General features: G+C 44.4%; 1 protein-coding gene across 1 annotated transcript; it reads left to right on the top strand.

The window, feature by feature from the left end:
* Window positions 1-8307: 8307 nt before the first annotated feature.
* On the top strand, window positions 8308-12599 carry LOC135820045 (uncharacterized). Its single transcript, XM_065333348.1, has 7 exons — window positions 8308-8484; window positions 8661-9306; window positions 9499-9743; window positions 9948-10465; window positions 10692-10836; window positions 10997-11670; window positions 11838-12599. Exons 1-7 carry the CDS (start codon window positions 8370-8372, stop codon window positions 12597-12599), a joined length of 3105 nt encoding a protein of 1034 aa, XP_065189420.1. The 5' UTR covers window positions 8308-8369.
* Window positions 12600-14885: the final 2286 nt, after the last annotated feature.

Raw genomic sequence — 14885 nt, 5'->3', positions numbered from 1 at the left:
CTTTTACAAATCGTTTGCTGAGAATTTCACTTCTTCTTTCTGGAAATGCTTTATAGCAACAACAACAAGTTTGAGACTGAGAGTATCATCAGTCTTATCTTTGCAACCCACTTCAGGTGAACAATACCATTGATGGTGTCACCTTGCTTGATCTTGTTGATTTTTGATGGTTTGTTGTCCTCATCAAAGATAGCACAATCAGGAGAAATGTGAAGAAACAGGATTGGGTGCTCACATTTTGCTGTGTTAATCCTGCTTCTAACCACATTTCCATCGGATTCTATCTTCTTCTCGATACAACGGCGGATGGATTTACAAATGTCACTGTCAGTAGAAAATTTCAGAGAGCCCTCTTGTCCTTTCTTCACAGCATTCATGATAATTATTTGTCTCATCAGTGAATTTTATGTATGGTTCCTTCCCATTGATTGTCAGTGAACCACATTTATTCCCATCTTTGATGGTGATTTGATAATCAATTTAGTCATTGAGAACAGTAGCTGTGTCAAACCGAGTAGGTTTCTTGCTTGCCATCTTGGAAAGTTGAATCGTTGGCTTTACCTATGGCAACCGTTCCTCTAATACAGAATAATTAGGATCCTCATCCAAAGCTGAACCACCCGAAGTTGGCTCAGGAATCGATCCCACATCAGTCCTCGAAGTGAGCCAAGATCGGGTAAGTGAAAAAGCTGAAGTTGGCTCACTTCCGATTTCTCGGAGGGAGCAAGTTGGCTCACTTTTCTGGGATAGGGTAGAGCCAACATTGGATCAGTGGTCGGAGGTGTAAAATTAGTACTTGGAGCTGTAAAATTAGTACTTGGATCTCACACACACATTTCTTACCATAAAGAATAAGAAGTGTACTGAAGGGTTAGAACTATAGCGTAGGAGAGGGGAACTGTATGGCAGACCTATCTCCTGGTAAGAGTCATTATCTCACAGAGTCATTATCTCACACGTTCCCCTAGTAGTATAGGGGGAGGGAGAGGCCCGAAGGGCCGATCGAGAAAGTCGATTTTGGCTCACCACCGCCAGGTGAGCCAGAACCCCCTCCCCCTATACTACTAACAGTGCTCAAAAGACACTTTTTTATTAGTGCTCTTACACTGCTACTTCATCAATGAACTGATATCCGAGCAATGCTTCAATTCCACTCTCGGCTTCACTTCACTCCAACATGTGCATTGCTGGTTAATAATTTGTCTTTCATCAGCGACATCAATGAATGACTATCATGCACCTGGTGGTGATAAGGGCGAAACAGTGCCGGTTTCCCAAATCCCCCAAAAATGTAAAATGAACCAATAGGGCAATGGCTCGTGTTGCTATGGATGGTACCACATGAACGTGCACACATGCGCACAAACAAATACACATGCACACTCATGCCTGCGCATGTGTGCAAACACACTTAATGGGGAGACATACATTGCACATGTAGGTTGATACTGGAGGGATGGATGGTGGGATTGATGGAAAACATAACATGGGTCAAGATTCGTCAACAGCCAAACGTCCTGCAACAATTATTGCTGAATTGGCTAACTGAGACAGTAGCACAACTCCAATGACAGTGCTCGTTTTTGGAACCGCCATAACTATTTTAGTACTCGTTTCAGTGCCGGCACCAGAGGCCGTCCGGGATTACCGATCTTGTTTTCAAAACGAAAGTATTTAGTATTTTTCAGCCACCGCCCACCCACGCAACCTTTCTGCAGATAGAAATGTAATTTTTAATATTGATTTCAAGTTCTACACTGCAAGTCGTGAAACACGCACTCGTACTTTGCGTACATTGACCATGTTGCCTTGACTTAATGTTTGTGCATTCAATAGTAATTATTATTTTCAAAACCCAAACCCCTCAGCCAAATTTCTCTAAACAACTCGCCCAGGGCTGCTGAAAGCTGAAAATATCAAATTTCCAAGTTTGGGGCTTTTCGCCGTGAATCTTCACTTTGCGACTAAAGTATTCACAGCAGTGCCAAAATCTCTGGGTCATTGAATGTGTGTGCCAGCGGCCCACAAGCAAACCAAAAATCAAATCAATGCGACCAATCACATTACATCTGGGTCATGTTATAGAGAGGTGCATAAAAATTGACATGTGGGCCATAATGATCAAAATTTGACAATTTCTCACCTTTCTGCCCTCTGGAAGGTCAAAACCGGAAAAATGACTATCCTGATCTTGTTGTATAACTGGACGTAGGAAGGTGCACCAAGAATAACAGCCAAAGTCCTATAAACAACTCGCCCAGGGCTGCTGAAAGCTGAAAATACCCTATCTCCAAGTTTGGGGCTTTTCGCCGTTAATCTTCACTTTGCGACTAAAGTATTCACAGCAGTGCCAAAGTTTCTAGGTCATTGGATGTGGGTGCCAGCGACCTACAAGCAAACCAAAAATCAAATCAATACGACCACTCACATTACAGCTGGGTCATGTTATAGAGAGGTGCATTAAAATTGACAGGTGGTCAAAAAATAGTCAACATTAGACAATTTCTCACCTTTCTTCCCGCTTGAATATCAAAACCGGAAAAATGACTATCCTGATCTTGTTGTTTAGCTGGACGTAGGAAACTGCACCAAGAATAACAGCCAAATTTCTCTAAACTACTCGGCCAGGGCTGCTGGAAGCTGAAAAATGCCCTATCTCCAAATTTGGGGCTTTTCGCCGTGAATCTTCACTTTGCGACTAAAGTATTCACAGCAGTGCCAAAGTTTCTGGGTCATTGAATTTGGGTGCCGGCGGCGTACAAGGAAACAAAAAATCAAATCAATACGACCACTCACATAACAACTGGGTCATGTTATAGAGAGGTGCATTAAAATTGACAGGTGGTCAAAAAATGGTCAAAATTTGACACTTTCTCACCTTTCTGCCCGTTAAAACCTCAAAACCTGGAAAATGAACATTCTGATCTTGTTGTATAGCTGGACGTAGAAAGGTGCACCAAGAATAACAGCCAACTTTCTATAAATAACTCGCCCAGGGCTGCTGAAAGTTGAAAATACCCAATCTCCAAGTTTGGGGCTTTTCACAGTGAATCTTCACTTTGCGACTAAAGCATTCACAGCAGTGCCAAAGTTTCTGGGTCACTGAATGTGGGTGCCAGCGGCCTACAAGCAAACCAAAAATCGAATCAATACGACCCCTCACATTACAGCTGGGTCATGTTATAGAGAGGTGCATTAAAATTGACAGGTGGTCAAAAAATGGTCAATATATGACAATTTCCCACCTTTCTGCCCGTTTGAACATCAAAACCTGGAAAATGACCTTTCTGATCTTGTTGTATAGCTGGACGTAGGAAGGTACGCCAAGAAAAACAGCCAAATTTCTCTAAACAACCCGCCCAGGGCTGATGAAAGCTGCAAATACCCAATCTCCAAGTTTGGGGCTTTTCGCCGTGAATCTTCACTTTGCGACTAAATTATTCACAGCAGTGCCACAGTTTCTGGGTCATTCAATGTAAGTGCCAGCGGCCTACAAGCAAACCAAAAATCAAATCAATAGGACCACTCACATTACAGCTGGGTCATGTTATAGAGATGTGCATTAATATTGACAGGTGGTCAAAAAATGGTTAATATTTGACAATTTCTCACCTTTCTGCCCGTTTGAACATCAAAGCCTGGAAAATAACCTTCCTGATCTTCTTGTATAGCTGAACGTAGAAAGGTGCACCAAGAAAAATAGCCAAAGTTCTATAAACAACTCGCCCAGGGCTGCTGAAAGCTGAAAATACCCAATCTCCAAGTTTGGGGCTTTTCACAGTGAATCTTCACTTTGCGACTAAAGTATTTACAGCAGTGCCAACGTTTCTGGATCATTGAATGTGGGTGCCAGCGGCCTAAAAGCAAACAAAAAATCAAATCAATGCGACCAATCACATTACATCTGGGTCATGTTATAGAGAGGTGCATTAAAATTGACAGGTGGTCAAAAAATGGTCAAAATTTAACAATTTCTCACCTTTCTGCCCGTTCGATCCTCAAAACCTGGAAAATGAACATCCTGATCTTGTTGTATAGCTGGACGGAGGAAGGTGCACCAAGAAAAGCAGTCAAATTTCTTTAGACAACTCGCCCAGGGCTGCTGAAAGCTGAAAATACCCAATCTCCAAGTTTGGGGCCTTTCACCGTGAATCTTCACTTTCCGACTAAATTATTCACAGCACTGCCAAAGTTTCTGGGTCACTGAATGTGGGTGCCAGCGGCCTACAAGTAAACCAAAAATCAAATCAATACGACCACTCACATTACAGCTGGGGCATGTTATAGAGAGGTGCATTAAAATTGACAGGTGGTCAAAAAATGGTCAACATGAGACAATTTCTCACCTTTCTGCCCGCTTGAATCTCAACACCGGAAAATAAATATCCTGATCTTGTTGTATAGCTGGACGTAGGAAGCTGTCTCTAAACAATTCGGCCAGGGCTGCTGGAAGCTGAAAGTGCCCTGTCTCCAAATTTGGGTTTTTTTTGCCGTGAATCTTCACTTTGCGACTAAAGCATTCACAGCAGTGCCAAAGTTTGTGGGTCATTGAATGTGGGTGCCGGCGGCCTACAAGCAAACCAAAAATCAAATCACTGCGACCAATCACATTACATCTGGGTCATGATATATTGAGGTGCATTCAAATTGACAGGTGGTCAAAAAATGGTCAATATTTGACAATTTCTCACCTATCTGCCCGTTTGAACATCAAAACCTGGAAGATGACCTTCCTGATCTTGTTGTATAGCTGAACGTAGAAAGGCGCACCAAGAAAAACAGCCAAAGTTCTATAAACAACTCGCCCAGGGCTGCTGAAAGCTGAAAATACCCTATCTCCAAATTTGGGGCTTTTCGCCGTGAATCTTCACTTTGCGACTAAAGTATTCTCAGCAGTGCCAAAGTTTCTGAGTCATTGAATGTGGGTTCCGATGGCCTACAAGCCAACCAAAAATTAAATCAATACGACCACTCACATAACAACTGGGTCATGTTATAGAGAGGTGCATTAAAATTGACAGGTGGTGAAAAAATGGTCAAAATTTGACAATTTCTCAACTTTCTACCCGTTCGAACCTCAAAACCTGGAAAATGACCATCCTGATCTTGTTGTATAGCTGGATGTAGGAAGGTGCAACAAGAAAAACAGCCAAATTTCTCTAAACAACTCGCCCAGGGCTGCTGAAAGCTGAAAATACCCAATCTCCAAGTTTGGGGCTTTTCGCCGTGAATCTTAACTTTGCGACTAAAGTATTCACAGCAGTGCCAAAGTTTCTGGGTCATTGAATGTGAGTGCCAGCGGCCTACAAGCAAACCAAAAATCGAATCAATACGACCACTCACATTACAGCTGGGTCATGTTATAGAGAGGTGCATCAAAATTGACAGGTGGTCAAAAAGTAGTCAACATTAGACAATTTCTCACCTTTCTGCCCGCTACAATCTCAAAACCGGAAAATGACTATTCTGATCTTGTTGTATAGCTGGACGGAGAAAGTTGCGCAAACAAAAACAGAAAACTTTCTCTAAACAACTCGCCCAGGGCTGCTGGAAGCTGAAAATGCCCTATCTCCAAATTTGGGGCTTTTCGCCGTGAATCTTCACTTTGCGACTAAAGCATTCACAGCAGTGCCAAAGTTTCTGGGTCATTGAATGTGAGTGCCAGCGGCCTACAAGCAAACCAAAAATCGAATCAATACGACCACTCACATTACAGCTGGGTCATGTTATAGAGAGGTGCATCAAAATTGACAGGTGGTCAAAAAGTAGTCAACATTAGACAATTTCTCACCTTTCTGCCCGCTACAATCTCAAAACCGGAAAATGACTATTCTGATCTTGTTGTATAGCTGGACGGAGAAAGTTGCGCAAACAAAAACAGAAAACTTTCTCTAAACAACTCGCCCAGGGCTGCTGGAAGCTGAAAATGCCCTATCTCCAAATTTGGGGCTTTTCGCCGTGAATCTTCACTTTGCGACTAAAGCATTCACAGCAGTGCCAAAGTTTCTGGGTCATTGAATGTGGGTGCCAGCGGCCTACAAGCAAACCAAAAATTAAATCAATGCGACTAATCACATAACAACTGGGTCATGTTATAGAGAGGTGCATTAAAATTGACAGGTGGTCAAAAAATGGTCAATATTTGACAATTTCTCACCTTTCTGCCCGTTTGAACATCAAAACCTGGAAAATGACACTCCTGATCTTGGTGTATAGCTAGACGTAGAAAGGTGCACCAAGAAAAGCAGCCAAAGTTCTTTAAACAACTCGCTCAGGGCTGCTATAAGCTGAAAATTCCCTATCTCCAAGTTTGGGGCTTTTCACCGTGAATCTCCACTTTGCGACTAAAGTATTCACAGCAGTGCCAAAGTTTCTAGGTCATTGAATGTGGGTGCCAGCGGCCTACAAGCAAACCAAAAATCAAATCAATGCGACAAATCACATTACATCTGGGTCATGTTATAGAGGGGTGCATTAAAATTGACAGGTGGTCAAAAAATGGTCAAAATTCGACAATTTCTCACCTTTCTGCCCGTGTATAGCTGGACGTAGGAAGCTACACCAAGAATAACAGCCAACTTTCTCTAAACAACTCGGCCAGGGATGCTGGAAGCTGAGAATGCCCTGTCTCCAATTTTGGGGCTTTTCGCCGTGAATCTTCACTTTGCGACTAAAGCATTCACAGCAGTGCCAAAGTTTCTGGGTCATTGAATGTGGGTTAGGGTCCAGCGGATAATGCTCCGAAAATGTTCATATAATGCTAACCATAATGCTCCAAAAACTGGCTTATAATGCTGATTATAATGCTTCAGCAAGGGATATAATGCTCTTGGTTTGGGACAAAAATGGAAGAAAGTCTGCACATTGTCAAACTTCCAGGAAATTATGCATATCGTCGATCGGCATCTGAAGCTGCCACCTTATCTCTCACGAGCCCCACCACTTCTTAGCACTATAAGACATGATCGCTTCTCAATTGATTGCTCTCCATTCCAACTTTGATGCAGGGTTGTGGCAGAATAGTCGGTGTATCAAATCTTTCCTCTAATTATCCATGTAATGAGAGATGAAACCATTATTGCAGGTAGTCATTCATTGTTGGGATCATTCGGAAGTTAATCTTGGCAAATAGTATCCCTGCCTGCAGACAAGCTGTCACTGCGTCCACTCTGTGAATAATGTCTTCATCTGAAACACCCGGCAGACGTGAGACCAGCTCCTGAGATCCGATCTCAGATGGAGAGCCCTCCCATTTGCGGAAATCCTGAAAACACGTGGTCAGAAGTTATTTTGCCACTCTACATCCTTTGCTCGTGCTCTCATCTGCTCATTGAGATGGTATGTAGACGTATGGCTTGCCACAATACTCTTTCTTTCTGATAGCATTTGACTGTAGGCATGGCATTACTACCGTCCACAACTAACTGTACGTGCTTCATCAGGAAGTAAAACAGGCTCTTTTTTATTTATTTTTTATTTATTTATTTTTTACAATGATCACAGCTCACAGGCAAAGACGAGAGTAGTAAGTGCGGGGCGGGTTCTGGCCCACTTTTTGACCTTTGACCTTTGGGCCAAATAAGGCACACTGTGTCGGTCGTGCTTGGTCTGGCCCCGGGACTCCCCCAGGGTTTGACCTTTGACCTTTGGGTTGAATAAGGCACACTGTATCGGGCGCGCTTGGTCTGGCCTCGGGACCCCCTAGGGTTTGACCTTTGGCCCTGCCATGTCATAAATGTCATCATGTTCTTTTCCGTGGCGACCGTGCACTTGTGCACGTTCGGTGCATTCATTTCACCGGGGAGTAGTAAAATACGTACTACTCCCTGATTTGCACATCGTAGATGTGAAGTGAATGACATATTGCGCATGCGCGCATAAGCACGCGGAGCGTGCGACCTTCAGTGGCCCTGCGGAAAAGACGCAGTGCAACACAAGGTGGACTAATTAGTTAGTGTACACGTGTCATTATACTAGTGTGATAGCCGACCTCATATACGCTGTACGAGGAGATTTTTCCTCAGTATGTTGTAGGCAGTGCTGGAGGTTACGTGACGATGGCGGAGCCAAGTGCAAAAAGATCCAGGCAGCCCAGACAGCCCACCTCGAGTGCCGTGCGAGGTTTTTTGAAAAAGTTTTCTTTGCCAGGTTCAGGCACTGATCCTCTCGTCTTTTTCAGCAGCCATCATGACGAGCTCCGACAGGTTCTGCTCGAGGAGCTTCAGTCTCACCCTTTCAAGGTGGTTTTAGTTTTGAGGGTGGAGATGACACGAGAGTCAGCCACGGGTAGTACGTCTGCCTTCCCGTTTTTTAGAAGTAGACCGGCTCGGATCCTCAGCGAAGGGGATATTGATAGTGCAGTCAAGACGATGGTGGCGAGGATCACTGGTCTTATTGATAAGTGGGTGCAGAACGGATCTGACTGGACCGTTTCTCGAGTGAGACAGCTGGATGTGTCGACAGCAAAGTACACTCCTCTTCGAGGTGAGTTTCTGTTCATCCGGCAGTGTTTGTTCGAAGCCTGTCGAATTTCTTGTGGAAAGTTGAAGATGTATGTTTTGTACCAGATGTACAGTCTTTCGTGATTGTCGAGAGGGTGTAGTTGTAATGTGGTGTAACTCTGAGAAAAACCTTCGTTGTATTTTTGTGGTGTTCTGTAGGTGGTGCAGCTGATATCCCGCCCAAATTAGAAAAAAAGAAGGCCATCATTAACGTAAAGAACAACGATGACAGGTGTTTGATGTGGGCGTTATTGTCAGCGATGCATCCCATCGACAACAACCCACAGCGTGTATCCAGGTACACCCAGTACGTTGATGAGCTGCGGTTCGATGGTGTGATGTTCCCTGCAACGCTCAGTGATGTACCCAAAGTGGAGTTACAGAATGGTCTTGCAATCAATGTGTTTGGCTACGAGGGGAATCTGTACCCACTGTATCTCAGCGAGCGACAGGAGACTCCAATCAACCTGCTTCTACATGACAACCACTTCACATGGATAAAAAACTTCAGTCGTGCATGTGAGAATAAGAACAAGCGGGCAACACACTATTGCTTCCGATGCCTCTCCGCACACAAAACAGCAGACTCCCTGCAGCATCACAGCGAGAGATGTCAGGTGATGAAGCCTGTGCCAGTAGTCATGCCCACAGCAAAGGACAGCATCCTCAAATATACAAATTTGAAGCACAGGATGGTGGCTCCATATATCATTTACGCTGATACGGAGGCCATCATTGAGCCGATGGAGGAACAGCATGGCAGCAGCACTGTACGCACAGCCCGTCATGTACCATGCAGCATCAGGTATGTTTTGTTGTTGGTGTTGTTTTTGACTAATTTTTGCTGTACTCATGCCTGCACAGTGCTTCCTGTTATTTTCTTCTTGTCTTGTTCTCCCCTGATTGTGTTCGTATTGTAGTATGTGCATTTTGTGTGATTCCATTTTTTCAAAAAATCACTTATTCTTACTTTCCCTCTTCTTTTATGCTCTTGTAGATATGCTGCCATCCGATCCAACGGTGAAGTCCGTGGCGAGTTTGACGACTGCAGTGAGAATGCCATTCACAACTTTTTCGACAGTCTCAAAGAGTTGGAAGGCAGTATCCAGGAGGATTTGGCTGATATCAGGCCAATTCGCATGACGGCAGAACTGGAGCTTGAGTTTCAGAACGCAGTCAACTGCTGGATATGTGATGAAGTACTTGGAGAAGATCGTGTTCGTGATCATGATCATCTCACTGGTAAGTATTATAATTTTTTGTTTATTTTTGTTGTTTTGCAGTTGTGTGTAGATATGCGTATGTGTATAGTGCATTTTCATGTCTTTGTAGCTGTTTGCATCTGTGTTTTATCACGGTGTATTGAATTGTATTGTCTGTGGTATCACCTTCACTGTAGATGTTTACTATGTTTGTGTATTCCCCTCTTTCTGAATATCTGCACAGGCAACTACCGTGGTGCTGCACACTACCAGTGTAATATTCAGCTGAGTATCTACCCAGATCGCCAGATCATTCCGGTTGTGTTTCACAACCTGAAAGGGTACGATGCTCACCACCTCATCGCCCACATTGGTATGACCGAGGTTGAAGAGGTGGAGTACGAGGACTCTAACCAGCGTAAGCGGATTAAGAAGGTTGGTGAGATCAGTGTCATCGCCAACAACATGGAGAAATATATTTCATTCAAGTGGCGCCAGTACCGCTTCATTGACTCCATGGCCTTCTTGAACTCCTCTCTGGACTCGTTGGTGAGCAACACCCCGGAAGATGCCTTCAAGCTTACTCGTACATTGGCCCATCATGACCTTCTCCTGCGTAAGGGTGTCTACCCCTACGAGTACATGGACTCCTTTGCTCGGTTTGATGAGACACAGCTGCCACCTAAATCAGCATTTGAGTCTAGTTTGACTGGAGAAGGTATCAGTGATGCCGACTATGCCCATGCTCAGAACGTATGGCAGGTAAGCAGCTTGTGCCTTCTGTATTGACCCTCGGAATTTCCCTGATGCCATGCTTTTTGCATTATTGTGCTCTACTTATGACTTTTGAATGCTGTTGTGATGTGCTCTACTCATTTTTTTGTACTCATTGCTCTCCATCTGTGGATGTGTGGATGCTTGTGTGTATGGATGTGTGCGTTTGTGTGTGTGCGTTGATGTGTTTTTTTTGTTTTGTTTTTTTTTGCAGACATTTGAGTGCAGTACAATGGAGGCATATCATGACCTCTATTTGCAAACAGATGTCTATCTTCTAGCAGATGTCTTTGAGCATTTCCGCAAGACGGCATACAAGACGTATGGGTTGGATCCAGCCCATTACCTTACTCTCCCAGGTATGTTCATCAGTCTTTGTTGTTGTCCAATGCATTCTCTCCTTTAGATGGTGTTCTCTGTTAGTATTCTTGTGCTTTCTTGTCGGTGTATTTTTATACTTTTTGCATGGTGTATTGACTTTCGTGTTTGTGTTCTGGTGTGTTGTATGGTGTTATGTAGGATATGCATGGGATGCTCTACTACGGTTCACCCAGATTGAACTGCAGCTGCTCACGGATGTAGACATGCATCTGTTTGTCGAAGCCGGTCTACGTGGGGGCATCTCAATGGCGTCGCAGCGGTACGGCAAGGCCAACAACCCAACGATGGATCAGTACAATCCTGCCGAGCCCACATCATACCTGCTATACCTTGATGCCAACAACCTGTATGGCTGGGCTATGTGCCAGAGTATGCCGACATCTGAGTTTGCCTGGTGTGACAAGAACCTGTCCGAGATACTGGCACACCCTGTAGATTCGAGCACTGGGTTCATTGTGGAGTGTGATCTTGAGGTACCCTCTTCGCTGCACTACTACTTCAATGATTATCCACTCGCACCGGAAGTGATGAGAACATTCTCAGATAAGCTATCACCATACCAACAAGCACTTGTGGAGGAGCTCAAAGTGTCAGCCGTAGATGGAGTCAAGTTGACACCCAGTCTCCTACCCAAGTCCAAGTATGTGTTACACTACCGTACACTGCAGCTGTATTCGCGTCTGGGCATGGTGGTGACTGCTGTTCACAAGGTGTTGGGATTTCAGCAGAGTGCCTGGATGGCTCCCTACATCAATCTGAACACTGCACTTCGCACGAGGGCTACAACCGACTTTGAGAAGAGCTTTTACAAGGTAAATGCAACCGTTGTGTGCAGTCTCGTATGTTGTTGTTGTTGTTTTTTGTTGTTGCATGTATGGTGCAAGTGTGACGTGGAGTATGCTAATTGAAAATATGCTGATGTGAAGGAATGGCATGATATGATTCTCATGTGTCATGTTTGCCTGTTTGTATGCTGCAGCTGATGAACAACTCAGTCTTTGGCAAGACGATGGAGAACGTTCGTAATCGAACACGCATCGATCTCTTGCGAGAAGAAAGTGAGGAGCAGGTACTGAGGGCAGTGAGCAAGCCTACATATGTGCGGCATGACATTTTCCCGAACGGGCTTGTCGGGATAGAAAAGCAGCACACTGAGATCAAGCTCAACAAGCCGGTCTATGTGGGTATGTCGATACTAGACCTGTCAAAGGTACACATGTACTCCTTCTACTACGATGTGCTGAAGGAGCAGTATGGTAGCAGAATCCGGCTGTTGTACACCGACACCGACTCTGTTATTGTGCACATAACCACCGGTGATGTTTATGCAGAGATGGATCTGTCTCTGTATGACACCAGCAACTTTCCCACTGACCATCCTCAGTACACTTCTGCCAATAAGAAAGTGGTTGGCAAATTCAAAGATGAGCTTGGTGGGAAATCCATGGTGGAGTTTGTAGGGCTAAGATCGAAGATGTACTCCTACATCGGGCAGGAATCGGCCAAACGAGCCAAGGGTGTTCGGAAGGCAGTCCTGGCAAATACCATCACCCACAAGGACTATGTAGATGCACTGCTCAGTCATCGTGTGTCTGCCAGGCCTATGACGGGTCTCCGATCACATTGCCACACAGTGTATGAGGAGGTAACCACCAAGGTGGCATTGTCTCCATTCGACTGCAAGCGGTATATACTGGATGATGGCATGGCCACACTTGCATATGGTCACAAGGACATTTAATGGGCAGGACCCCACATTGAACATGTTTCATCATTTTCATGCAAAACTCCCCGCCATTCTTCTGTCTAATATTCCTCCTTTCTTGACGTGTGGAGCTGGCTCCAACACTCTACATTTTTGTTAAATATTTCAGGCTTGTGCCTCAATTATATTGCAGGATATAGTGCATTGTGCGGTATAATAATCTTCATCGCATCATAAAATATTACCCTACATACTTTGGTTTGCAGTGTGTGCGCAGCATAGTCCATATATCATCAAATTGATCAAGTTCAGTATCTGCGGGCATATATTTCCCCAGCTTGAGAAAATGCTTATATACTTGCGTAAATTTATGCTCACAATGATGACATAAAAATGAGATTAAAGTCCATATGATGGCCAGTATGAATGTAGTTATGATGCTTGTTCTTTCGGCTGGTGAGGTTTGAGTGGATTTCTCTGCCACCACATTGCTGGCTCCGAACAGCACTGGTGCAAGCAGGAGTAGTTGTTGAGTAAGTTTAACTTTATTCAAACGCCCCTTCACTTTCTGATAGGTTCCGCTGTTGCTCGCAGTTGATGGCTCGGCTGATGGGGTGTCATTGCTTGAGGAGTCCATCTTGATCTTACTGTACCGGGAATTTTTCCTCACATCCATTCAACCATTAGTATGAGAAAAATTATGGCCAAAAAGGCTGAACGGGGATGAGTCCATACTGAGCGATTTGACCAGTTGAAGTCGTGTGTAAGGGTGTTTTCAAAACTTTGCCAACCTCCTTTTTCCGCCAACCAGGGCGAAACATTGGTGGTCATGTAATCTAAGTGCCAGGTCATGACATGATGTACATAGTGCAATCCCAGTTCCGTTGAATTCTCCATACAGATGTTCGCTAACTCGCTGCTGAATAAGTACAGGGCCACAATTTTAACATGGCTGATACCGTTTTTAAATAGTTCTTTTGCAAATGTAAGAAATTGCGTACGACCCGTTCTGGAGTTGAAACACAGTTGCTGCATCAGCACCTGAAATCTCGATCCACTGCACCTGACTAAGCGACACACTCGTACCAAAACTCTAGAAAGCCGAGATGGTTTCGACTCCGGCGACGATACACATTGTGGTAGGTCTACATGACCTTGTTCTGCCAGTCGATCAGCAATAACAGCAGAAAGCAGATTTCTTGCAGTAGTCTGCATTGTGCACTGCATCATCGTTTCCCTCTACTACTATCCTTGGAAATATACCTCATTTCTTTCTGCGATACCCATTGGTTGAACTTTTCGGGGTATCCCTTCCACTTGACCAGCAAACTACCCTTACGTCTTTTCAACACCTTATCGATTCGAAATGTAGCTTGCGCAGTCTTCATGAGCTGCTGTTTGTAGAAGCTTCCTGTGATGGGTTCATCGGCAAGGTCTTTCACTTTGTAGGTGACCGGATAAGTGGGGAGAACCTTACGAATCACAAATACCTCTTCGGTCCAGTTGGGTGTGTATCCCTTCGCAAACATTCTTTTTTCCACTGTAATGCGAACTTTATCTCCGACTTGAAAGACAGGCTCATCCGCAATGGGCTCATACAGTTGCTCAATCGGTTTCCCTAGGGAGGCTTCCATGGGGGTCATCCCAATTGTACGGTGTTTACTATTGTTGTAGTTGTCGACAAGTTTTTGCAGCACATCGATGTAGACGTTGGTCGAGCGAGCGGTGAAGTGCTTCCACATACGAGATTTTAGCGTTCTGTTGAAACGTTCAACGACGACGGCTTTTCCTTCATTCTCTGTACTGTACATGTGAATGTCGTTTTTCTTCAACCACTCCTTGAACGTTTTGTTATAAAATTCCGAGCCATGGTCCACCCATAGTAGCTTAGGTTTCCGATTGGTTGTGACGGTTTTAAAGGCTGAGACAACACTATCCCCGGTTTTGCTCTTAAGTGGCACACTCCAAGCATACTTCGTGTATATGTCTATAACATTGAGAATATATCTAATTCCTTCGTTATATTCGCTAAAGGGCTGCATTTCTACGAGATCAGCACTCCATACATCGTCCTTGCCGTAAACGTCCACTTTTCTGCGTGGGAAATGTACTCGCTTAGGTTTATGTAGCTCATCGGCAAGATCATCTTGCCAATCCCCACCAACCATGACTTGATCGTTGTGAAGGGTATCGTGAGAGAACGTACAGGAGAGGAATTCCAATACTCCGTCTATACCAGTCTTTGAGAAGACTTTCGCTACCAGGATGGCATAACGTCCGCAGACCGCTGTGCTTCTATCTTGAATGACTTGCGTATTGGTG

Source organism: Sycon ciliatum, chromosome 6 (assembly GCF_964019385.1).
Source record: "Sycon ciliatum chromosome 6, ocSycCili1.1, whole genome shotgun sequence".
Taxonomy (NCBI): domain Eukaryota; kingdom Metazoa; phylum Porifera; class Calcarea; order Leucosolenida; family Sycettidae; genus Sycon; species Sycon ciliatum.
The sequence above is the reverse complement of the archived record's forward strand: the minus strand, read 5'-3'. Positions and strand labels throughout refer to the sequence as shown.

What these genes read in the sequence shown, in the direction of transcription:
- LOC135820045 (XM_065333348.1), top strand. Translation starts at nt 8,370, where the DNA reads ATGGTGGCGAGGATCACTGGTCTTATTGATAAGTGGGTGCAGAACGGA. An exon ending in TGATCATGATCATCTCACTG is followed by an intron (nt 9,744 to 9,947) that starts GTAAGTATTATA and finishes ATATCTGCACAG; the next exon opens with GCAACTACCGTGGTGCTGCA. An exon ending in TTGAGAAGAGCTTTTACAAG is followed by an intron (nt 11,671 to 11,837) that starts GTAAATGCAACC and finishes TGTATGCTGCAG; the next exon opens with CTGATGAACAACTCAGTCTT.